This window comes from Camelus bactrianus, chromosome 2 (genome assembly GCF_048773025.1).
Source record: "Camelus bactrianus isolate YW-2024 breed Bactrian camel chromosome 2, ASM4877302v1, whole genome shotgun sequence".
Classification (NCBI taxonomy): domain Eukaryota; kingdom Metazoa; phylum Chordata; class Mammalia; order Artiodactyla; family Camelidae; genus Camelus; species Camelus bactrianus.
In genome coordinates, this window is record NC_133540.1 from 45,538,853 (window position 1) to 45,565,950 (window position 27,098).

General features: G+C 34.8%; 1 protein-coding gene across 1 annotated transcript in view; it reads right to left on the reverse strand.

Annotated features, from left to right (window-relative positions):
* HSPA4L (heat shock protein family A (Hsp70) member 4 like) overlaps positions 1–26,660 on the reverse strand; it is a 50,585-nt gene extending 23,925 nt beyond the window's left edge. Inside the window, exons 1-12 of the mRNA XM_010952569.3 lie at positions 26,341–26,660; positions 24,940–25,134; positions 14,993–15,050; positions 13,285–13,425; positions 10,390–10,512; positions 6,892–6,991; positions 6,398–6,531; positions 4,135–4,379; positions 3,861–3,937; positions 3,073–3,224; positions 2,517–2,623; positions 189–322 (exon numbers count right to left, since the gene is read on the reverse strand). Of these exons, the coding sequence (XP_010950871.2) occupies positions 189–322; positions 2,517–2,623; positions 3,073–3,224; positions 3,861–3,937; positions 4,135–4,379; positions 6,398–6,531; positions 6,892–6,991; positions 10,390–10,512; positions 13,285–13,425; positions 14,993–15,050; positions 24,940–25,134; positions 26,341–26,603 (1,729 nt within the window). The 5' untranslated portion in view covers positions 26,604–26,660. The remainder of the gene's footprint in view (positions 1–188; positions 323–2,516; positions 2,624–3,072; positions 3,225–3,860; positions 3,938–4,134; positions 4,380–6,397; positions 6,532–6,891; positions 6,992–10,389; positions 10,513–13,284; positions 13,426–14,992; positions 15,051–24,939; positions 25,135–26,340) is intronic.
* Positions 26,661–27,098: the final 438 nt, after the last annotated feature.

A 27,098-nucleotide genomic window follows, 5' to 3' on the forward strand; every position in this document is an offset into this window, starting at 1 on the left:
AAAGCTGCTGTTACCTCAGAAACTCTAAGCACTAAAAAGTGCATATTTAGAAAAAAGTATGAGTATCCTTCTTTAAAAACCCAGTGCTAGCTTAGCTGAAACGTTAATTTGTTTCCTTGATTCAAATCTTAACATATTTATTAGAGGCTAAAATTTGTAAAAAAAAAAAAATTGTGGAGTTCTCTCACCAATTCTTGGATCAGGATAAGGCACTTCATGTAAGTTAGTATAAAATGCATCTAGTTCAAATGGTTCCTTCTTATGGAAAGTAATGACTTTTGAGAATGGGGCAGGATGATTCTTACAGAATACTTCACATTCCCTAAAATAGAGTGGGAAAACAGTTAAAAACAAACAGAAAGTTGCCTATGAACCTAATTACAGAATCCATCTCATTTTGAATTCATAAGCAACAACTGTAAAGACCTCTGTGCACAAAGATTAAGCAAAATAATTACTGATTTTGCTGTAAATATGCGTTTTGACAGGTTTATGGCTGAAAGTTTTTAGAATGTCTGTCATAGTAACAGACAATCTAATCCTACTAAAAAGAAAAAAAATACCTGAAAACAGGTATATTTTTAAGGCAAATATATAGAGATTTTTTTTTTTGCTCACATCTTGAGGATCAAATTCTATCCATTAGTTTCCAAAATACTTATTATATGTAACTCTTTGTATTCTTGCTCCCTTAAAAAAATACTTTTATTTGGAAATAATTTCAAATTCATAAAATGGTACAAAAATCAAAACAGGGTAAGGAACACCTGTGTACCTTTATGTAAATTTGCTACTATTTTATCCCATTTCTTTCATCATTTCAGTGCATACACTCTGTGAATGTGTATAATTTCTTCTGATCAGCTTGAGGGTACATACATGATATCCCTTTACCTCTAAATCCTTCAATGTGTATTTCCTAACAGGGACATTCTCTAACATAACCACAGTACAGTTGTCAACTTTATAAACTTACACTGATACTTTACAATCCATATTCCAATTTTTTCGGTTGATGTAACAATGTCTTTTACAGTATTTTCTCTTCTCTAGTACTGGAGGCTTTTAAACTATACATAGCAATTCCTATTCCTTCAACAGTGTAACAGAAATTATTTATAACTGTTGCTTATAGTGGCCCATAAATGCATTCTTTAGTATTATGTATACCATCATCATATTAATTATGCAAGGTTTGAAAATCTCACCTTTATGGACCTTTTCCTTTATCCTAGTTTTGAAGAACCTCCCATTACCTTCTACTTTCTTATTATAGTCACTAGAATATTTTTACTTTATTTATATTTAACTTCCCATATGTTTTCTTGTAATTTTTTTTTCTGGATCACTTATACTTTTAATTCAAATTAATTCAAATTAACTTTAAAGAATATTTCTTGCCTCAAAATTGACATTAACACATGCCATTTAGGATGCCTAGCAAAAACCTCCCAATCAGGCTGATAATCCGTATTTTTGAAATTTGTGCAATAATTTCAGTTTCTTGGGGGTGTGGATGTATAGAGCACAGAACAAAATTTTAAACGCAACTTCAAAACATAAATACAAGTTTATTTTATTATACAAATTATACGTCTGAAAAGTAGTCAAATATAATACTTGAAATACAAATTTCATTTTCTTAGGGAAGTAGGCTATTAAATCCCAGCAGTTCACAGAAAAGGAAATATAAATGTCAAAGCATGAAAAGACTGCAGCTCACAATAGTCAAAAATACAAATTTAGTAACAAAGTGCTTTTTTTTTAACTATTAGAATGTTAAACTTATAGGGGAAAATGAACTAAAATAGGTTATGTCATGCAATGTTAATAGGAATATAAATATATATAGTCTTTTTACTGGATAATTTGGCAGTAATAGTTACAATAATGCTCCAATCCTTTGGCTTAATTTGACTCCTACACAGTTACCTTACAGATATACCAAACATAACTAAAGGAGATGTGTAAAAAGATATTCCTAATAGCACTGCTTGAAACAGGAAAAACATGACTACACAGTGTACTGGTTAAATTATGGCACATATAATTGTTGAAAAAATAGTTACTGTCTATTGACATGGAAAGGTGGCATGTATTTAAAAAAGCAAGTTGTACTGGAGGTACATAGATGACCATGTAAGTATTTAAAAAGTGCTTTTATTTGGATAGTCAAAGAAAATGACTGGACATACATCCACCTGTTAACAATAGTTACCTCTTACAAAGTGGGCTAAGGGAGTTGGGGCATGGTAAATGCAGGTTTTTAAGTATTTATATTTCTGTACTGTGATTTTTCTTTGAAAACGAGAATGTTTTACTTTTATAATCAGATATTAATAAAAAGTATGCCATCATGGCTTACATATTACATATCATTTTTATATTCTTTTTTCTAAAATTTTATTTAAAAGTATTTGACAATTTTAAGAAGTGCAAATTCCTCTAATTTAGAAAAACAGGTTCAAATTGGTTATTTATGACAAGATCTAACCAAGACTTTAGAAGTAACTCACCCATTTCCATCTTCAAAAGAGGTCTTCCATCTTAGTGTGATTGAATAGGGAACAACGTCTGTTATGGAAAATTCACGCACTTTAAATGCTGGTGAGAGAATCGCACACTGAAAATAAGATGAATATCATATTTAAATCAACAAACACCAAACACATCCTAGGTTACCCTGATTGAACTGCTTAGTAAAGTTCTTATAATAAAATTGTTACTTTTTTTTTTGGTAATAACTAGTAAATTTAAAATGTCAGAGTACTCCTTCTGTGACCTTACAAAAATTAATGTAAAATATTAAATCTCAAAAAAAGAATTTTAAATAGGAAATTACAAGAATTCATAGAATAAATGTTCTCTCAGTACAAATATGGATATGTTACCCTATGACAATTTAAAAACAAGTAAGACACCACACTTATTTTTCAGGAATAATTTCGATTTCATTTTAGCTTACTGATGAGTGGTTGGACCAGATACTATTAAGACATTCCTTTAGGTCTATCATATTTCTGGCAAAATATACATTCTAAAAAAAAAAGAAAGAAAGATTAATAATCACACCTGTAATGCACATCCTCTTGCAACAGCTTCATCGGCATTTAATGTGGTACTTATGTCTTTAAGAAAGAATTTAGTGATTTGTTCCTTCACTGCAGGAATTCGTGTTGCTCCCCCTACAATTTCTATGCTACTTACATCTTCACGTTGTAAGTCTGAAAAACAAAATGTTTAATTGAGAAAAATAACATCATCTTTATAAAAATGTGAACAGTAAACCCTGGAAATTAATTCTTTTAAAAGTGGCTTTTTAAAATTTGCTCAAAACAAGGTAAAATGGAAAGAAGATAGAAACAAATTTTGGAAAAAGGCAAAATTTGATAGATATTAATTATCTGTGTGTCACTCGGTCTAGATGATGAAGTGACAGTAAGGACGGACAAGCACTTCATGGGCTTTAAAGGCACTCTTCAGAGTCCTTCAATTTTTTTTAAACTTTTACCTCACAAATCCCCACAGAAGGTATTTTTAACTGATTACCAAAAACCTTAAGAAAAAGCAGTCATGTCCCCATTTCTACTTTTCATCTTAGAATCTTCAAAAACTTTCATATAAACACCTTCAAATATAACCAGCATTAGTTTTATGATGTGAACAGTATAAGTCAGGAGTTCTCATAAGCTCCAATTTTAGTGCCCTGTTGTTATGGAATAAAGAATGAGTTATAATCTCTAAAATAAATACAAATCTTCAAACACCGTATGAAGTTTTCATTGTTTTTACCATTTCCCATCCCATTCAAATAACACCATGATACAGTTCTGATGGTTAGTTCAGTAACTTCCACTTACTAGCTTGTTCCATTACTGCTTTTAATGGTGGTTCAACCCTGGCGAAGAGGGAAGCACATAATTGTTCAAATTGAGCCCTGTGGGAAAATGAAATAAAATTCATTACTCTGGGATATAAAATTGAGCATATCTTGTAGAATAACAATTAAAATTCACTATTTTGAAATATAAAAATTGAGCATATCTTCTAAAATAACAGAATGAAAACATTCAGACATGATTTAAATATTATAAAATAAGCAAACACTTTTCAAACTGAAAACATACATAGTACCTGTTCATTTTACTAGAAACATCAAGGTCATTCATGAAACATTCAATGTTCAGTGGAAGATCTGATGCATTTGCACTCATTAGCTTCTTTAGTTTTTCACATTCCTGATATAAACGCAACAAGGCCCGAGAGTTTTCTTTCACATTTATCTTATATTTGGTCCTGAACTCATCACAGAAGTAGTCTACCAAAGCCTCATCAAAGTTCCTGCCACCCAAATATGGATCAAATGTAGTAGCCAAGACCTGTTTAATTGAAAAATGAGAACTGAATTTTCAGAAATATAGATGCTTTCAGAAAAACAAACAAAAAACAAAAATACCTTTTAAATTGAAAATAAAACCAAAACCGCAAATCTTGTCAAAAATCACAGGGGTGCCAAATTTGGAATCACCTGTAGTAACTATCACTAATTTTTAGCCAACATATTTATCCACTCTGAATTATCTGCTTTAGGTTACAGAGCTATATACCATGAAGTAAAAGAATAATTCTAATTCTGAAATAATTCAGTTACAATGACTAAAACTTCATTATCTCACATCCTATGGTTGTACAACAGCACTGAACAGGTGGGCCAAAAACCATGTTTAAGAGAGCAAGGAAACGTATTCAATAGCTTGTAATAACCTATAGTGAAAAAGAATATATATATTTGTATAACTGAATCAGTATGTTGTATGCAGAAACTAATACAACATTGATTTTATACTTCAATTAAAAGTTTAAAAAAAAAGAGAGCAAGGAAACAGTTCTAAATATGTAACCCAAAACAAAACAGCCAAGAAGAACCAATTCAAAGATCAAATCTAAAGTATTTTGCAATTTGTCAATTTAAAAATCAGGAATTAGTGCCCCCAACCCTTGCCCCAAAAGTCAGGCTATTTTTTTAAAACTTGTATCTTTTTTTAGGTTCCACATATAAGTGATATCATATATTTGTCTTTCTCTGTCTGACTTGTTTCACTTAATATGATAATCTCTAGGTCCATCCAAGTTGCTGCAAATAGCATCATTTCATTCCTTATGGCTGAAAAAGCCAGGCTATTTTTTATAAATACATAGAAGGAAGAAAAAAGCACACAAGGGACCAAAAAAGAAAACAGAAAAAAATGAGGCGAGACAAGAATTCAATATAATAAACTTGTTGAGCAATAGACCACAACTAACAGTCAAATGGAAGAGGAGTAGACAAGTCAGAGCACTACACCACTACAGCTCTGGAAAACACAACCAAGACATCTAGTCTCAATTCCCAGGGTAGAGGGCAAAAATGACTACTTTTAGTAGTCACTGCTAAAAAAGGAGAATCCCATTGTTGGTATGGTTCATCAGCTTTTTTTCCCAAGGACAAGTGGTGGAATAGTGGTAAACATCACTGTAGGATGTGAGCACAATCTGATGGGGGTGTCATCCCAGTCTAGCATGGAAAATTCATGGACAAACTTCTCATGATGTCCAGTATTACCTAAAATTAGATGCAAAACTGTGTAGGTATGTGACTAGTGGAAATGTGCATCCTTCTGGGGAGAAGGGTCATAGCTTTTATCAAACTTCCAAAGGGGTCTGTGATCTAAAAAATTATAGGTCTACTCCAAGGTAGTCACTAAAAAGGAAGAAAGAAAAATGTTTTAATTAAGTTAAAATTCAAAACTAACTTCCAAGGATTAAACCAATTTGCAAAAAATTACCCTGCATTCACTATGAGTCATTTCCCTTTAATTTTCTGATTAGAAGAATGTTATTGTAATAATATAAACTGCAATACAAAAGGCTCTAAAAGGTGTTGGATAATCCAAAGCATTTAATCTTCTGAGCAAATTCTACACATGTGAGAAATGGAGAGAGTGAGCGTGTAAGTCTGGATAAGATAATCAAGGTAAAAAAGAATATAAAACCAAACAAAGGCTATAAGAAGATAAACAAAAGTAAATAATGCCACATTGTAGAGAATTTTGATAAGGGGCTCCTGGATAGAAGGGGTTCTAAACACAACGGGAATCATTTTAGAAAATGTCGCCTATATATATTTATAAATATGTAATTTATGCTCCCTGATAGTTATTTTTATTGAGTTATTAAGTCAGCTAATAAATTATAATATCTTTACGGCATTCCAAGCATCTTATATACATTAACTTATTTTGTCCTCAAAGTTTTTAAGTGGCAGAGCCAAGGTGTTTAAACCCAGGCATTCAATTTCTCTATGTAGTCTTATATGCTGTTAACCATTAAAATTAAATACAGCAAATAATTTACTTACTTTAAGTTTTCCTTTGTTAAAAGCACAAACCGAGACCTGGTAGGCAGAATGGCCCATATCAATAAATACTACATTTCTTGGTTTCTCATCTAACGGGGGAAGATCTTGTTTGTAAATTCCATATGCTAGTGCAACTGTGTAAGAACAAAGAGTTAGGTTTATTCCAGGACAGCAATCACTTGGAAAACAAAAGATAAGTCACGCTGATACATTTTAATTCATAGTAGAGTAATAAAAATTATTAGTTTCAAAGTAAACTAACTTTTCATAATTTCGTTAATGTTTTTAGTTTTCTCTACCCATCTATAACTCTATAATATTAATGATTATAATAGCCAAAGTAAGACATGTTTAACCTCTGCCAAAATATTGTACTCCAAAACAAGCTTATAAGAATTAGTACATATAAGAGTTTAAAAAACGCTTTGTATTAGCTTAAAAAAAACTATAAAAATATTTTTCTCACAGTGATTTTCAGATTGCAAACTGCTCACCTGCAGTGGTTTCATTCATCAACCTTAAACAATTTAAACCCGCAACCTGGGCTGCAGCCATCACAGATCTTCTCTCAGCATCAGTGAAAAAGCTAGGAATCTGGTATTTCAAAACAATAATTAAGGGTGTTATTCAGTGTAACAGATTTCACTTAAATATTTCACCAATTGAAAAATGAAAATAATTGCACTAAAACTTATGTACATTTGACACAACATTGTAAAATGATTATAAATCAATAAAAAATGTTAAAAAAAACTTACATACAGCTTAAGGTAAATTATGATGGTTTAATTAAACTAATTAGGAAAAAATACTAGTTTTTTTTAAGGCTGGCAATTTCTATATCATAAAATTTTGACCTACATTGTGAACACAAATTTAAAGCAATTAATAAAATGGAATAATACTGTAGGATTTCAAAAATATGTTAATTAAATCCTTGTGTTGGTCTGGTCTATAAAGATACACACTTGTTCATCTTTAATAATGAAAAACTAAAAACTCAAGAGTCTGCGAAAAATTAGATTGGTTAAATATATTGTTATATTCACATAATGGAATCCTATATAGATGTTAGAATCAGATAGATCTGAATTGTCATGGAACAGTATCTTTACTATATTTAAAAAAGGGTGGCACACACAGCACGATTCCATTTTTGCATATGTACGCATTACTAGAAAAATACAATCCCAAGTTTTTACAATGGTTGTATTTCAAAGGGAGGGGGAACTATACTACAGGGGACTTATGATGAGCATGTGTTTTTATAAATCACCAAAAAGAATATGTTTCTACTAAAAAAATGAAATAGTGGCTATAATGACAACACAGGTTTTGCTTCTATCACATAATTTTATTGCACTGGTGGTGAGACCTGTAACTTTTTTTTTTTTTTTGGAGGCTGATGAGTAAAAATTGGATGTAGGAAGGCTTTTCAATATTAGAAATGATGAAGGGATAATAATTTTAGATCATTTGCCAAAATAGCAGCGTACTTCCTACATTTAACTAGAGCCCTAAAATAAACTGCTTGAGTAAACTGGATCCCTAAAATTACAGGTGGGAAATTTTTGAAGTGTGTCCATATTCCTTTGGAGATCAAAGAAGCCCACCTAAAAGAATTGTGGATTGACTGACATAATTGTGGACTGGGCAAAAATTATTTTTGAAAGAGCTATCTTCAAAGATTATGACTCAAACAACTGGAGGAACTAAAGTGATAGGCAGTGGAAGGAATCAGAACATGTAAAATTCCTTAAAAATGTACTGACTTAAATAATTTTGCTGATGTTACAAATAATAAAAAAACTTTACACTTTTTGTAGAAGAAAATAAACTCATAATTTAAAACTTATAATTAAGATTTACATATACTTAGTTCTATCAAACTATGAAGCACTTTCACTTGGTCTACAGACAGATTTCTAAAAAGCTAATTAAGTATAATCCTGTACAAAATGACTTGGGGCTCTTCCAATTTTAAGTAGTCTCCTCCAATCTTACTGCTTTTTGAATTTAGAAATTTCATTTAACAGATAACAACAGGAAAAGAACTTGAATTCTGATAAGCTTGTTTATCCTGATTTTGGTATTATCCTTCTGACAAAAATCTGAACTATCATGTACTATTTACTTAATATTCAATGAGCATTTATGAACCAGGTACTTTTCTAGTCATTAGGGATATGACAGAGCATAAAACAGAGAAAGTCCTTCCCCTCGTACAGCTCACATGGGTCTACTGTGCTAACTACAGTTAATAATCACCAAGAAGTTCATAAAGCTATATTTTGACACTAACATCTGACATGAAAGTAACATCAAGTATAGCTAAATAAATAGGAATGGATTTGAATTTAAGATCGTTTTAAAATTTGCACCATTCTTACATTCCCTTTCAAGTGGCAGTATGATGGAAGAGTAATGAGCCCAGGCTCAGGAATGAACTATCTAGGTTTGATTTCTAGCTCTACCACTCATTAGGTATGCTGATTTGAGACAAGTTATTTAACTTCTCTATGCCTCAGTCTTTTCATCTGTGAAACTGAGGTTAATATCCTACCTCACAGAGTGGTTCTGATGATTAAATGGGTCAATACACATTAAATGCCTAGAACAGTGTCTGGACAGTGGTAAACTCTATTATTTACTATTACAAAGTGGCTGGAAAACAGAAGGCTAAGCTCTAATATTTTTCTCTCACTTAAAAAATTTCAAATATACCAAACAAATTCTAATTACTAAATTCACTGATGAGTTTATAATATGATTCTATTTTTCTGATGACATGAGACTCTTGAACTTAAGGAGTCAAGTTTAACAGTATTAAGAATATATTCACTATGAAAAGGAATATATGTATGTATATGCATGACTGGGACGTGCTGTACACCAGAAATTGACACACTATAACTGATGATACTTTAGTAATTAAAAAAACATAAAAAAAGAATATATTCACATTTAGGTGACAACATATAACTTAAAAACTAGTTATCAATATGGAATGGGATCTCAAGATACAAGATACCGTAAATAATTAAATGTTTTATTAAGAATTCTTAAAAGATAGATCTTTTCTTTTTGAAAAATACTGCATAGTATTTGATCTCACCTATATATGTAATCTAAAAAAGTTGAGTTCATAGGATAGAGTAGAATGCTGGTTACCAGGAGCAGGAAGTGGGGGAAATGGGGAGACAGTGGTCAGAGGGTACTAAAGTTTCAGTTATGTAGAATGAGTAAGTTCCAGAAATCTAATGTACAGCACAATGACCACAGTTAATAATACTGTATTATATACTGGAAATTTGCTAAGAAAGGCGATCTCAGCTACTCTCACCACACATACACTGAAAAGGTTAACTATGTTAATTAGCTTGACTGTAGTGATTGTTTCACTATGTGTATCAAAGTACCATGCTGCTCACCTTTTATACAATTTTTATCTTAAAGGTACAAGTGGATTTTGGGGAGTGATTAATATGTTTATTATGTTGACTGTGATGATGATAGCTTCACAGGTTTATGTATATGTCAAAATTTCCAGAAGTATACATGTTAAATACATCTAGTTTATCATTTTTAAAAAGTATCTTTTCTTTATGATACAGAATATACACAATCTCAAATTCCCAACTGGGCATTTTCAAGCTCTGACATAAATGTCAAGGTCCCTAGAGGTCGGAAGTTAAGTGCTACCTAGACAGATTCCTTGCGATAAGTGGCAGGTACAGAGGTCACTAATCACATATATTAGTTTTTTTAAGATTCACTGATTATCACAATTGAGTTTATGGGAAACACAGCCCTGAACTTCACCAAATAAAATAATTTTCTTAATATAAAAGTAAAAATAGATTTAGGTTATTTACTGGATAAGAGCAGAAAGAGTAAAGAAAAGGGAAGAAAAATATTTCAACGTAACACTAATACACTGAAAAGACTCAACAGTATTCATTATTATTATTCATTATTAAGGTAAAACGTACTGAAATCACACAGTCAGCCACTGGTTTCTTCAAAGCATTTTCTGAAGTTTCCTTAAGCTTGGCCAACAGCATTCCAGTAACTTGCTCAATTGCAAAAGGTCTCTCTTCTTCTAGGTATCGCACCTAAAGCCAAAAGTGGAGATACTTATTAGGAATCATTTATTCATCCAACAAGTATTCCATGAGCATCTACTCTATATATGATCAATATACAACAGTGAAAAAGGCAAAGTCCTTGCTCAATTAACTTATATACCGAAAAGATTGCTTTAGTATCATTACGTCTCATCTCTAAAGTTCCAATGCCTTACACATAGTATTATAACCAAATTATTTTCAAGTGTTTTTTTACCTGCTCCAGATCCCCACCTCCCACAAAAGCAATTTTTATCATTCACTATCCAAGTAAACAAATAAGGGGAAAAACAATCATTCTTTTGGAAGTTAGAACTCTTCCTGAATTTAAAATGAAACCATGAGTAATACAGTTTTGTGAAAAGGAAACGAGAACATCAGCAGAAAAAGAGAAAATTTCCTTATTTAAAAAATTTTTTAATATGTACTACTCCAAGGTTTCTAGGGATAACTTTGACTTAAACATTAGAGGTGCATAATGAAATTTCAAAAAAATTTTTAGACCAGATAACCACTTCATCTTATACATAGGTTTAAGACTAGGCTGCATTTAAGCACATAAAATAAAACCTTACAGCACCTCTTGACCAAGGAATACTGAAGGGCCTGTGCTTTGTTCAAGCAATCAAACTCTTTTATAATGACAACCACAATATTTATAAGCAATACAGAGTTTACTTAGAACTCATCCAATAACTACATTTAATTTACAGAAGAAAAAGCTATGTTTTCTACCTCTGTAGCCCCAATGGAGTGAATAGTTTTATTCTACAACACCAAACTTTAGAAGAGCTTTAAGGAACTTCTCTCTCAAGCATCACAATGTATGTATGTATATAGGTACATAAATACATATAAATAATCTTGTAAAATTTACTCTGAAACAGACCTAAAATTGGTATCTATTTGTTTCCAAATTAATTTGCAAGTTCAAAACCAAGTATTACATGCAATTAGTCTTTAAATATGAGAAGAAAGCAAGCACACTGAAATGAGGGAAAATGAACAAATACCATGTGTCAATCTGATTATAGAAGACATAACAATACAGTATTTTTTAAGAATATAAAAGTTAGATGAAATAAAGTATATTCAAACAAATGTTGAAAAAACTAAATGTATAAAGTGCTTGAGGAGTTAAACGCTAAAGATTTTCAGTCTTCAAAAGATGAAGAAACTTAGGTCAACACAGGATTGACATCTTTTCAAAGCCTCTTTAACTAGCTTACATGTACTCACTACGCCGCATAAGAATTTTATTACTTAAAAATTAGATTTTGACTTTCTTTAAAAATAATGTTTTTCTCAAACTACTTACAAAGCATGATTTTTAAATTTCTTTTAAAGAATAAAAGCAACATAATTTAAGTAGTTTAGAATAAAACTGCACCATGTAGTCATTAACCAGAACTTATCAGATCTAAAGGATATGTGAATATTATTATCTCATTTATTGCTATCATAACCTATCCAGCTATCGAGTCAGCAACCCTTGATCCAGAATTTCACCTAAAATATTAATTCACAATTTTTCAACTTGTCTTTAACCTCTCATGGTGTCTTCTTTGACCGACTGTAACAGCCTCATGTCTCCTTACTACAACTCATCATCCATCCTGTAGTCAGACCCTCTTCTAAACATGGAAATACGTGAACAGCCTTAAAACATATATCAAATTTAAAGTTAGCTATTAAATTTTTACCTTTGAAATATAATTCACATAGCATAAAGTTTATACTTCTGAAGTGTACAAGTCAGTGGTGTTCAGTATAGTCAAGCTGTACATTGATTAACATCAATTGTAGTACATTTCCATCACCCTAAAAAGCCATAGTAGTTGTAAAGGGACCTTTTCCCTCTTACCCTTAACTCCTAGCAACCATAAATTTGCTTTCTGTGTCTACTGATTTGCCCAATACTGGACATCCATATAAATGGAATCATACAATATGTGGCCTTTTATATCCGGCTTTTTTTTTCTTTCCAGTTAGCATGTTTTCAAGGTTCATCCGTGTTATAGCACATTATCAGTACTTCACTTCTTTTTATGGCCAAATAATATATTCCACTGGATAGCTATACCATATTTTGTTTATCTACTCATCAGCTGATGGACACTTACATTGCTTCTACCTTCTAGCTATCAATGAATAATGCTACTATGAACACTATTGAATAAATTTTTGTGTGCACATACGGTTCAGTTCTCTTGTGTATATACCTAAGAGTGGAACTCCTGGGTTATATGGTAACTCTTATGTGTTTTGGGGTATTCTGTTAGTTTTTGTTAACTAATCTACAACTTTCTGCCTGAAGATGTAGAAATAAAAAACCAGAATCCACCTCTTACTTGGAAAAAGAGTTTGCTTTAATACTTCTTAATATAAGATTCTAAATCAGAGAAAACTCATTAGAGCAATTAACATACTTTTTGGGTCTATTTCTCTAAATCACATGCCTCTGCCTTTATCCCTCAAAAATGGTTCACCTCTAAAAGTTCTCCAAATAATAATCCTTTTTTCCAGACAATAAAAGTATTTAGAGTTAAAAAAGGTAATAATCTTATAATAAGAATAAGATAATCTTATTCTAAATTAGATTTTTTTGGCATTCACTAAAGCATACTACAAAAACTGCCTGTATTTTGGCATGTATGTACTGCATCCAGAGGAAAAGAGTTAAATTACAAATAGGCAATATTATCGTATTTGGTTTCTTTAGTTTGAATATATATGTCCTTTCTGGTACTATAAGCTTACCTTAACTCCTGCACTTCCATTAGGCATCTTCTGAAGCTCATAGGGAAGCCTGATCCTTTCAGTTTGCACAATAGGATCATCAAATGATCGCCCATGAAGCTTTTTGAAACCATGAATCGTATTTCTTACATTTGTGACTATCTGTTGGCAGTAAACACTTTTATTTATCAATTACTTAATGAATGCAAAATCAACACTGTGGTAATACTTGAGAACGACCAAGTCTACTTATCCTACACAATGAAGTTCAGAATCACACACAATCATTTTTCTGGTTTCAAACTGATGGTAAAATTATTGCCCCTCAAACTCTCCACCTAACCTAGGAATGTTAGATTCAAAATTGATGTCTTCGAAAAAGAACAAAACTGAAAACTTTTCAAATAATATAATGAAAACCTATCTACAACTCACCTCTTTGGTTTTCCTCAACACTTTTGTGCTAATAAATTAGTATCTTTGATTTCTTTCTTTGAATTTTCATTTGTGTTTTTATTTAAACTATATTTTTTTATCACCATGTTTTTCTTTTACTCTTACTATCTTATTCTCCGTGAAATTTCTCATGTACTACGTCGCTTCCATTGCTGAGTATTGCTCCTAGGCAAGAAAATTAAAACTCTTTCCATATAGCATGGTGCTAAGTTAAAGTATTTTAATTTATAAATAGCTTGTATTTTGGCAGAGTAATTCTTTCTTTACCTAGAACATGTAGTTCAAACTATAGAATATTACTGGGATCCAGTTATTGTCCTCTTAGCAACCTTTAAAGCCAAACAGATTTTGATCTTCAATTATAAGATGAAAACTACAGGGATACTGAATTACCATGTTGATCTCTCTAGCTCTTTAGGAAAAATAACTTAGTTTGCTAACTTAGAAGGTCTACAATACACTTAGAAGATCAGCCAAAATATGAGATGTAAACTTTAGTGAAGGGGTCTTTTTGGCACAAACAACATTTGTTTATGTGCAATATGAAAATGGAAAAGGGGGGGGGAACCATATTCATACATAGGCCAACTTTGAGGCAATCTTGATAAAAATCTTAAGCAAAAATTCCTGGATTAATGAGTAAATTACTCCTACAAAGTCATGAGGAAAAAGGCCCATTAAACAGTTATTTTCTAATAAAGAAAAGAAGACCCAGGTATATATTAAAAAGAAAGAAATAAGTCTTGAGGGCTTTTGATTTATGACAATAAACAAAATCCAAGGAAAATGAATCTATACCATGGAACATTTTTAAATATGAATGTTTTACTCAAAAGAATTTCAGAAGCCTAGAAATATGAATACTTAAACAGATTCCATGTAAAGTAGTAGCCACATGGGATTACTCTGGAAATCAGTTTCTCCATTTTCCCCACCTTCTTTTACAAAGACATTGCTCACTTGTGGTAGGGCATATATCCTACATAGGATATCCCTCATAGGAAGTGGCCATACAAGGAAAAACTGATGCCATTTGGTAGTACAACTTCACAACCAAAACCTTACAACTAAGCTTCACAACTAAAAATTTTTTAAAAAATAAAATTCAAGAAATATTTTACAACCCAAAGCAAAATACATCTAATAAAATACAAAGATGTTAGATATGTCATCTTCCTCCTTCTCTTTTTTCACTCTTAAATATATAAAATGGGAGCTTAGTTACCAGTATTAATTCTTCCTATAAGTCAAAACATCCACAGTAACAGTTTACCTGGCTCTTAGCTGCATTTCCAATGGCTCGCGTTCTCGATCCCAAAGATATACAGGCCCTAAAAAGGAAAAAACAAGTTTGTTCCCAAGGTATTTTTATATTAATGTGTTATTATTCTGCTTCTCTTAATACAAAAATGAATTTGAAGGATTAATAGAGTATTATTTTAAAAAATAGGTTACTGAAATCAGAGTTTTACATAATTTTCAAGCTCTTCTAAGTAATGGAATAATGATCAGAATACATGTTAGAATTTTAAAAAATGTGCTAATAGTTAGCAACACTACGTTGGTCCCAAAATTGTTTTCCAAATTCTACTGGTCTATGACTTTCTAAAACAGTTATCTGTATTCAGTAAGGCCAGACTGCCTGGATCTAAATCCTGGCTCTCACGTAACAGCTAAGTAACCTATGGAAATTACCTATCTGTTATTTGCCTCAGTTTCCCATCTGGAAGAGAGCAATGATAATAATACCTACTCATAGGGCCATGTGAGGATTAAATGAGTAAATATAGGTAAATGCTTTGAACAGTATGACTGCTGTTTTAATTACTGTATTTAAATCTTATTCTGCTTATAAAAGCAAGCAAAGAGTAACACTTTTATCAAAATACCATTTTATGCTGATTCAAGAAAATGTTTGTCCATGGCTTCAATCATAATTACAGGTAATAATTCATTTAATCACCAAATATCTACAGGCATTATATATACCAGTTACAATCACTGTCCTTGAAGAATTGTCTATTAAAAAAAATCAACATACAAAATAAAATTATGAACGATGCTAGCAGAAAACGAATAATCACTTCTAGACAGTAAGATTTAGAAAAATCAAGTAGAATTAGATGTAATTTCTGAATTAAGACTTTAAAGAAGAGAATGCATCTTAATATGTATCTGTTTTGTGGAAAAGGACATTCCTGGCATATTCTCAATATGACAGCCCAAGTGATTCTCTTAAAGACTAAGATCCTGAAACTCTTCTGCTAAAAACCCGCCAATGGTGTCTGTCCTGTCTTACAAAATAAAAGCTTAAGTCTTCCCAACAGTCAATACAGCCCTTCATGGTTTGTTTCTTAGCTGCTCTAACCTACAACTTCAATCTAGGCACACAGGTCTCTGTCATGTCTAGAACAGGGCAAGCACACTTCTACCTCAGGGCCTTTGTACACGCTGTTCTCTCTTTCTAGAACATGTGGGTTGAGCTCTCTCGTGTTTCTGGCTCAAATGTCAGCTTATCAGACACCTTTTCTGACTGTTTTATATAAATAACATTCTTGCTCCTCCCCAACACATACATTTGTTTACGCAATTGTATTTTTCTCCATAATGTATCACCATCTTATACAATTTATTGTTTTACTGATTATATCTCCACACTAGAGTGTGAACTCCATGTGGCTAATAAAATTTAAACTGACTAAAATTAAAAATTCAGTTCCTCAGCATTAGTTACATTTCAAGGGCTCAACAACCAACTCTCAAGTACTTTAACAGCTACATATGGCTAGTGGATATACAGAAAACAGAAAATACATAAAACATACATAGTAGAATAGAAAGTTCTACTGGATAGCACTGGTCTAGATCATTATCTGGTACACAGCCAAAGAATGAATTACTGAATGAATGGGAAGATGGCTCCTAAGGGTACACTAATTTGGAAACAAGGAAGAACACAACTTGGCTAGTTTTATAGGACATTTTTGTAGATAGTATTAGGGCCAGATTACACAAAAATGACGTATTATAAATTTGAAATATATTTAAGTAGGTTATGAGAGTCCATTAAAGGTTTTTGAACAATGGAAAGAACACTTCATGCTTATACATAATACAAACTGAAAAGGAAAGATCCCAGAACAGTGCTTTTCAAGGGCTTGACAAGACACTTACACTGGGGACACTGGATTTTTCAGGGAAGGCAGGCAGGTAAGTTCATTTAGTCGATTTAACAGATGACTGCTGAGTAACTACTAGATGTCTGGCACTCTGTTGGGTACTAGAATTATTAATAGCAAGGGAAAAATACATAGTTTGGGCTCTCCTGGAACTTACACTGCTGAAGACTCACAAAAGAAGGTAAACAATGTGGTACAACAAAGGGTACACATGGTGCAATGAAAGAAGGTAACAGCAGGAACTGACCCAAAAGAGGGGGATCAGGAATGGCTTACCTGAGAAAGTGATGACACTTGAAGGAAGAGTAAATGATAGATTCAAGAGGGGAGTGTCTGTGGAGATCATTTTAACTAGAGTAATGGGAGGAGAGCTAGAAATTATCAATAATCTCTACCAGGATAGTGGCAGCTGAGAAAGAAGGAAAAGCAATTAAGAGATATTTAGAAGCTAAACTCAAACGGCTTGGTGATGAACTGGATCTTCACTGTGCAATACGGCAGCCACTAGACACGTGTGTTTCATGTGTATAAAGCACGTGAAATGAGGCTAGTCTGAATTAAGATGTACTTACTTTAAGTGTGAAATACACTCTGGATTTTGAAGATTTAAAATTTAAAAAGTAATGTTAAAATATCTTATTAATTTTAAAATACTGATTATATGTTGAAATAAGTTTTTGAATATACTGCACTGAATCAAGTATATTAAAATTAATTTTGCCTGTTTTTATCTTTTTATGTAACTACTAGAACATTTAATATTATGTATGTCACTCACATACATTATATCTATTTTTATTGAATAGTACTGGAATAGATAATAGAAAGCAGCATGAATAATGTCTAGGTTTCTAGTTTCCATAAGAGAGTATACAGTGGTACCATGCAATGAGACAGAAACACTGCGAGAGAGACCCATTTGGGGCTAGACCAGCAAAAGTTCTATTTTGGATATGCTGAGATGAAGCTACCTTTGAGACATCCAAGCAGATACATATTTAGAATTAAAACGTCAAATGTGATGAACAGATGTAAGAGGAAATGGAAGTTACTTTTCTTTCATTGTGATCTGGTGAAAACAGGAAAATAAGGATACAGTAAGAATCAGTGGTTCAGATGATATCTTAACATCTCTTGCAAATAACTCCTTGAATTCAACATGGTCTCTGCCAGAGTGGATATCTGCATATCTATTATGGCAATCTATGTGAGTACAATCCTAGAACTCACAGAAAATGTTGATTTGCCATCTCTTAGCCTAGTTTATAATCCGTCTTGGTCTCGACTCCATTATTCAGATTCCTCTCTGAATACTTTTAAGTTTTCAGTATGAGGCTACCATCACTTCAAGGCACAGAAAATTTTACTCCAAGGTTGATTCTCAAGGGTAACTTGTTAGAACATTTAAATCCAAATAAGACCAATTCAACTATCATTTAAATCATATAAATATTGAAATATGCTTCCACCTATATCACTTCACAAAGAAAGATAAACAGTTACCATTATCAGATATTCTCTGAAATTAAAAGCAGACAACTTTTAAAGTGTAAAAAACTTAATGTTACAGCTTGGAAATACCCAGTTTCAACACACAGAAAACTCTCCTCACGTACTGAAGGTCTTCAAAATCCTTTCTTCAGCTTTTTTTCAAAAAGATTCTAGGACACAGCCATTAAATAAATTATCTGCCAAGGATTCTCAGGAAAATCAAAATAAGTTAAACACCTATCCTCTCTCAAAACTTCTACCTCACTTTCAGTAATACCAAGGGAAACAGATATATTATACCACACATTAAGTTGATATGAAAGTTTTTATAAAAAGGATATTCAACAGTTTATCCAAATATCTATCACATTATCCAATTATATTACACTTTTTAACAGGTTATTTCAACTACTATTTAGAAATTGCATTTTGTACCTAAAAGGAAAAAAATTTTTACAATGCAGCTTAAATCTATAACATCCAGTCTGATGTTGCCACCATAGTAGTAGTCCTAGATTTTCAGAGAATGACACAAAATTCTAAACAAACAAGCAAAACTTCTAAATGTTCTGTACCGCTTTTAGTAAAGGGCATAAAAATCAAATGACAGAATGTTACTTCAAGAAAGCTGTTATTTGTTATTTTCCCCTAAAATTTTAGATTTATTTTCTCTCTTATAAAACCTGTTTTTATAAGGCCAAGCATGGTGAGGTTGGAGAAAATAACATACTGACAGCACTATGAGACTTCTCACCTAAGAGGTCACCACTCTAAATTTGTTTGCTTCTTTATAAATCTCCACTAAGGATTCAAAACCTCTTGATCTTCCCACTTTAAAATAGCCCTATTTAAAAAATTTCTGCTTTCCTTTGCCAGTTCCATAAGATCACAATGACTATTTATAGCCTCTTCTGCTATCATTCAGTAGATGCTAAGGAAGACAATAGCTGAATTGATATGAGAGACAGTCAAATGGTTTACATCAAGAGGTCAGCTCCAGACAGGGCCAATTTGGCTCTGAATCGAACTGTCAACTGCTGAGCAACTACTTTCAACTATGGTTGCCAAGATGGCTATAGAGCAGGATTTATCAACCTTTGTACTACTGACATTTTAGGCCAAATTTTTGTTGGGAGATTTGGGCTATTCTGTACACCACAGGATTTTAGAAGCATCCCTGGACTCTACCTTCTAGATGCCAGTAGCCCTCCTCCCTTCTCCCTCCCACTGTGTGTTAACCAAAAATATCTTCGGATAGTCAGATGTGTCCTAGGGAACAAAATCTCGTGTTGAGAACCACTGGCCTAGGGCATCACATCCAAAATAGTGTTCTGTACAAAATAATCCCTTAGAGGTTCAAATAAATTGGGGGTAACATTCTTTTCTTAGAAATGTTTCAATGCCTGTAAAGAAAATTAAGGGATCTGAGACTTTCTACAGTAAAGAAAACATCTGGTTATTATTTCTCGAACTTAACTATCCAGAAAAAAAACTGCCCTAGAAGAGGTGGGGGAGGAATGTTCTCAAAAGGACTTATTGTTGCCATTTCCTTTCTAGCTTGCTACGTAGAAAGGTAAGACTTTCAAGCATATATGATTTAGTAATACAAACTTTCCAATCTTTCAATATGGACAATAAAAACATTTTAGCATGTAAAAATAATAATTCCTTTGAGTTTCCAAATGCTTTTAGTAATAAATCACAAATTATATAAGTTCATAACTTGAAACCATTAACAGAAATCAGACATTAATATAGATACATTGGTTATCCTACTTAAAATTCACCAGTTCAAAGACAAATAGCAATGCACAATAATTTTGAGTATTTTGATTATGACTGCCTAGAATAGAGATTTGCAAATTACCCCTTGCCATCTATTCTTGTAAATAAAGTTTTATCAGAACACAGCCATGCTCATTAATTTGTATTATAATGACCACATACTAAAAAGACTACCAATGGCATGTTAAACATCTTAAACTCATAACACTGATTATGTAATTTGTACCTATCATTCCTTGCCTGCTAGAAACTTTTCAGACTTTTTCACCCACAAATTCATGGCAATGACTGGAGAGTCACTTTATTTTGTGGATAATATTCATACTAGAAGATTTTATAGTCCTAGCTTTGGTCATGCTAAATTGTGAGACATCTGCCCTTCCACACATTTAGGCACAATTTCATTTAAAAAGGGGGGGAGGGACTTCATTGAATCTTTTGTCAACAGCAAAATACTTTGAAATGTACACCAATAGTAGTGTACCTATCAACAGAATACTGTACAGCCATTAAAAAGAATAAAGTAAATTAGAGCCAAATGAGCAAGTGTGAGATGACCACAATATATTTTGAAAAAAGCAATTGCAAAATATGTATAATGTAATTCTACTTTTGTTAAAAAAAAAAAAGAAAGAAAAACATCCCAGTTATATACATATATATGTACTCACATACATATAGAAATATACACACTAAAGTTTAGGAGATGGTTGGGAAGAGACAAGGGGAGATTTACTTTATGTAGTTCTTCAGCATTTAAAATATTTTAAATCAAAGTTAACATAAACTCATAGTAAAACATACAAACAAAACCAATTCATATAGTACAAAGAATATTTAATTAAAAATGTAAAACTCTTCTCCTGCCCCAAACTGCTATCACCTTAAGAATTCCTCCTACCCAACTAGCACTGTTAATGTCTGGGGTTTGGCATTTCCTTTGTGCAAAAATATTTATTTTCAATCCTCAATAAGTAAGTGATTTCTACTTTTGTGCACTGAAGAGGACGTCTCACATATCTGAGATGTAGTGTATAAATAATATTTTGCCATATTTTCAGATTATAAATACACTGGTAAAGAAACAGGGAAAAAGTAATGAAGACAAAAATCGGAGAACTGAATGTTATATATGATCCTACAGAATTCTGTTTTGCTATTTTTCCTTTGTTTTATGAGGGAGAGGTAATTAGGTTTATTTATTTATTTTTTATATTTGGAGGAGGTATTTGTGCATGTTAAGCATGCGTTCTACCACTTGAGCTATACCCTCCCCCCAATCCTACAGAATTTTTTTGATATAACAAATACATACACCTAACAAAAACATCTTGAAATAGTTTCATTAAAAAAACCTATTTTTCTTATTGTAAAATAAGTTTGATCATTACATTCCTCACTAACCCAGTATGTATATACTGTCCATATGCCAGAAGATAATGTAAGGACATTAGGGTTCTGGGGTCAAAGAAACATGAAACTGAATCCATTTCATTGCTTACTAGTTCTTGGCCAAGATACTAACTTTGCTTAAGGCTTCCTACAGAAAAAGATAGCTAGTATTTCCAAACTCATAGAATTGGTGTGACATGTATGACAGTGCAAGCACAATGCATGGCACACAGAAATCACCATTATCAATTCAGGCAGCATGTTTTAGTTGACCACATGCTTTAATCTGATACTGAATGAGGATTCCTGGCTGCAGTTTTCTTTTCCCACGTGTGAAACTAATTGCTCTGATATAATTAAGTCTGGGATGGAAATTCCCATCCCTGTACCTATACTTCAACAATACAAACATATCTAAGGCCTTAAAAATATGCACACTCAGTAGTTCTACTTCTAGGAACTTATTTGAAGGAATTAAGGGTCAAAACTTTAGTTACAAAGATAGTTATTGCAGCACTGCTTATAAAAAGAAAATATAAACAACCTGAGTAGCCAGTAAGGGATGAATTAAATGACAGAAATGATTATACAAACATAAAAACTAATGGTATAGAAATGTATTTTATATAGAAAGAGGATATCAAACAAAATATAACATATAATCTACTCTTGAAATACACACAAAGAAAACCACCTGGAAGTTTTATTTCTGGGTGGAAAAATTACAATTTTTATTTTCATCTTTTAACATGCCTGTACTTCTACAATGAACATGTACTATTTGTGTAATAATTTTAGTTAAGAATATATTCAGAAAAATAACTTTCTTCAATTTATGCATGTTAATTTTTTCTCCCTCTTCATCTTACGCCTGAGATAAGAGAGGTTAGTACAAGCATTTACAGAAAGTGAATCTGAAGAACAGGTTTAATTATTTGCCCTTAGTCCCTTAATTGCAGACCAAAACTTAAGCAATTATCTTTGTCATTAAACTGGCTTTCTTGGTTTATACATGGGATTCTTCCATGTATACATAATCAAGTATGTTAAAGAATGAAACAAATGTGAAAGAGTTTGGATGCTGACACCAACTAAATCAAATATTTCCTCCCTTTTTTAATAGGATTTTTTTACAATGTATTTACATTTTAGAAATACCTGTGTCTTATTACCTTGATGTCAGCAACTGGGATACAGAAAAAAGTTCTGAAATACTAGTTTATATTTATTATTAAATACTGTAGCATATTAGAAAACTTACAAGGCCTATAATAGTCATAATGGCTTTTGCAAGACAGGCATCTAATGATTAAACATCCAGGGATCAGGAGGGGTTACATTTTCACACAATAATTTAAGTCCCACAGTGTAAGAACACTGGACTATAGTGAAGTATTAGCTCAGTAACAATAAAAGAGGCAAATGACACTACACAGACACAGAAAGGAGGGCTGAGTTGCTGATGCAAGCTAGGAATCACATCCTTCCACCTTCAGAACTTTCTACTTTGGATTTGGCTCTTTAAATCTAGATGTTAGTAGTGACTCTCTTACACACAAATCAGAAAAATCATTAAATCTCAGCCACATAGAATTTGCCAATGTGCTTAAGAATATTAACAAAGAGATTTCTAGAAGACTCAAATGAGCAGCCTAATTTTTAAAGAACTCTGCTTTTAAGTCTGGACAGGCTCTTGAAAGAGTCATCGACCCACTACTAAGATTTCTGAGCCTGGAAATGCAGTATCTGTTTTAAATTCTGGTTTCTGATCTTTTAGGATAAAGCTTCAATGATTAGGGGAATGTCCATCCTACCTCTCACTTTTTCTCCATAGGCTAAGTCCCTGAAGCCAAAGACTGGCCCCATTAACCTTTACTCTGCTGAAAGAGGAGAGTGGAATTTCCTACTCCTTTTCTGGCAGAAGCCCATATCTGCTGTGGCTTAAAACAAAATTTTGTAGAGATGAAGTCGTAAACAGTTCACAATTACTGCTTCACCTTCACACTGTGCATAAAAGCCAGAAAAAGATGTAAAAAGAAACAAGATTTCCAACAGTAGTATAAACAGTTCATATTTGAAATATAAACAGCCAAAATTTCAGTAGAATATAATACATACATCTAGAAAAAGGTGATATAAAACCCAGAATATTCTCTGAAAGAAACCAAAGCACAGACTGCTTCAAATAAGCTACTCTTCAACGCTCCTTAACAGTAATATTTCATTTAAAGGCTTAGCTTAACACTGATCTTGGACAAGACTAGTCCTACATTTAAAGTATTATCTTTTGGACCATTTAGAAGGATAAAATTAACATGTTTAGTAACATTTCCATAGAAAGTAAGACACTAACAGTTGGTTTCCTCATAAAATTACCGGTAACAGGAGCCGACAATAAGCTAGTTTTTCATATCCCTGTCTTAATTATATTCTTTGCTAACAAACTTCCCGGACTAGAGAAACAATGGAACATGTGGAAACATGTTTCCATGACATAATGCCACTCCTTCTAAGTCTTTCATCAAGTGTTCATAATAGATTCACTCCACAATCATGTTTATACAGGACAGTCTCCTCTGACTCTCCAACGATTCATTCTGTAGAAATACGCTTTTGGTAGGTTCTGGCTCCATTACTTTCCTTTAACGGATATACATGACCAATAAGTGAGGTCAAAGACTCCCTTTCCTGATGCTCGCCCTATTAACGCAACATTAACCTACACCCCTATAAATCGGTCAAACTACCTCGAATTCTCAAGGACACGGGGGTAAAACCCTGCATACCTCAACCCCTTCTTAAAAAAAAAAAGCTTTCTGAGGCAGATTAACTTGCAACTCATCTTCTGATGTATGTAGTCTAAGCTTCCATTTCTTAATTCTCTAAGAGAAAGCCGTCACGCAGACAGATGGGGAAAGGAGGGATGAATAAAGAATTTTTTACTCAGCTAGCGGGGATGCCCTCTCGCGACCAATAATCCCACACAAGCCCCACTAGGGGTAACCAGGGATGTTTCTCCAATTTTCAGGAATTCGAGGCGGTCCCACACCAACCCCTTTCCCTAAAACTAAAGCAGGCCCGGGGGGACAGGGCCGTGGTGGTGGGCAGGAGGACGGGGTGCGCGGGTACAGAAAGGAGAGATGCGCAAACTAAGAGTTAAGACCTCTGTCCTTGAAGGAAAAGCAGCTTTGCAGCGCGAATAAGTCCGCCTCCGACCTGGGCCCTCCAACCCCGCGGTCTCTAGAGATTGCAATTGATGGACTGCACCTGTCATCTCAAGAGTTCCGAGCATCACAAGAAACCAGCAGGCGGGACAAACGTTAAGGGTCGGGAGAAAACGCTTCTTAGGGTTATGACCAGACAAGGCACTTACGGGGTACACCTGTCGCTGTACTCATTGGCGATGGTTTCGATGCCGCCACTCCTCGCTACAGCGATGTAGCAGTTGAGAAAGCCGAGGTCAATGCCAACCACAGACATCCCGCCTGATGGTCTGGGTGACGGTACTGAAGCCTGCTGTGCGGGGACCGCGTCCTCTTCTGGACTGTTGCTCCTGGAACTGCGACTCCTACGAGACGCAAAGGAGAGATGACCCGAAGTCGCTACGCATTAAATATAGGACAGCGCGACAGGGAACCTCGGAGGTGGAGGCCGCCAGCGCCGCAGCCCTGCCGCCCAGGTCTCTCTCTACTGCGGTTCGGCCGCCTCCAACCGGCAGTTACAGGGGTCTGCGCCTGCGCGCTCGGCCGCCGGGGAGGCGCGCGAGATGCTGCTCCGAGGCCGACGCTGCTCCCGGCCTCGACTTCGGCTGCTTCCGTCAGCACTCGGGCAACGGCTGTCCGAGTAGCTGCGGGTTCGAGAAAGATCTGGAAAGTGGAGGCAGCTAAGCCAGCGGGAGTGGGAGGGAGAAGAGGGGGAGCGGGGAGGATCAGGGAGGAGAGAAGGAGGGGAAGCGGAGCTGGCTCGCTCGCCCCCGCGCGGCACCTGGGCGCAGTGCGGCGGGGCTAGGGGAGAGCAGCCGCCCGGCCCCGCGGTTTGCCCACGTGTTTGGAAGGAGCCCTTAGGGTTGTTTTGGCAACCGAGGGGCAGGCCTTCTACAGCGGCAGGACACTGCCCAGGCTGCCGGAGTTGGCCGCGCAGGCTGGCGGGCGTTGGCCCGGAGCGGCCGCCTCGCTCTTGCCCTTCGAGGTGCCCGCCCGCAGCCCCAACACCCACCCGCTGGCCTCGCCGCCCCGAGGGGCCCATGTGCCACCGGCCGGCGCGCTCGCAGTTCGGCCGCGCGGCCCTGCCGCCCGCCCGCCGCGCCCAGCTGTGTGAGGTGGCGCCCATTGTGCGGCGGGCGGCGGCCTCGCCTTGCCCCAGGGGGCGCCGCCGATTGGGGGGTGGGGAGAGCCCTTTTCTCGTAACAAGCCACAGTATCAGGCGTGAAAGATCAGTGAACACATTTTAGGGTTTTCCCTTTTCCTTACCGGGACTTGAAACAGCAAAACAACGTCATGAAACCACACACTGACTTTACCTTCATGTAACTTCGTTCACACCATTCTAAAAGGTGCAGCCTCCTCCACCAACCCTTACCTCTGCAAACGTTTTATAGGAAAGTAACCTTACGTCTGTGTGTCCCTGTGACACCCGGCAAGCCTGTGCATTGCCTCCAGCCTCTACCCTTTGGTCCGCAGACAAGGAGCCTCCGCTGGTCCAGCTGTCTGCTTTCTTCATTTGATCAGCATCTGTCGTCTGTCTGAAATTTAAACGAGTTTTAGTTTACACTTACGAAGTTTGGCTATCCTGTTCCTTCTCGTTCTCTTCTTCGTGGGTTTCCTGTTCCCTTTCGTTCACTTCTTCGTGGGTTTCCTGTTCCTTGTCGTTGACTTCTTCGTAGATTTTCTGTTTCTTGTTCACTTTTTCGTGGGTTTCCTCTTCCCTGTCGTTCACTACTTTGTGAGTTTCTCGTACCCTGTTGTTCACTTCTTCGTGGGTTTTCTGTTTCTTCTCGCCCAGTTTCTTGTGCGTTTCCTGTTTCCTATTTGTTATCATGAAAGAGACTTTTTTACGAGGTTTTTTAGTACGCTCACTATCCTTATTTGTCCACTTCTTATAAGAGCTTAGACTTTTTACCACTATCAATGCTGCAACAGCAGCAGCAGCAAGGGTGGCTATAGCTCCTGCTGCTGTTGCTACGAGGTACATGAAATCCATCTTCAAGGGCAGTACTTAGTAAATTGTACTGTACAGTAATGTTTTGGCCCTGGTCTTTCTACATTAAAGCTTCGCATCTCTCTTCCATCTCACAAGCACACGGGAAAAGCGGTAACTCCACTCGACGCCATCCTCTCTCCTCTCCGCCTGGCAGGAGTGGTCGCAGTGCCTCCCAGCAGGCAGTGCACGAGCCCCCGCAGGGGTTGGGTAGCGCAGCTCCCAACAGAAACCCGGGACTGGTGCTACAGGGAGGCTTGCCGCTTCGACCCTGTCTCCTCAGTTCCCTCTTCAGCCATCATCCTTTTAGGTCCACCACCTTCTAGATTTATTCCA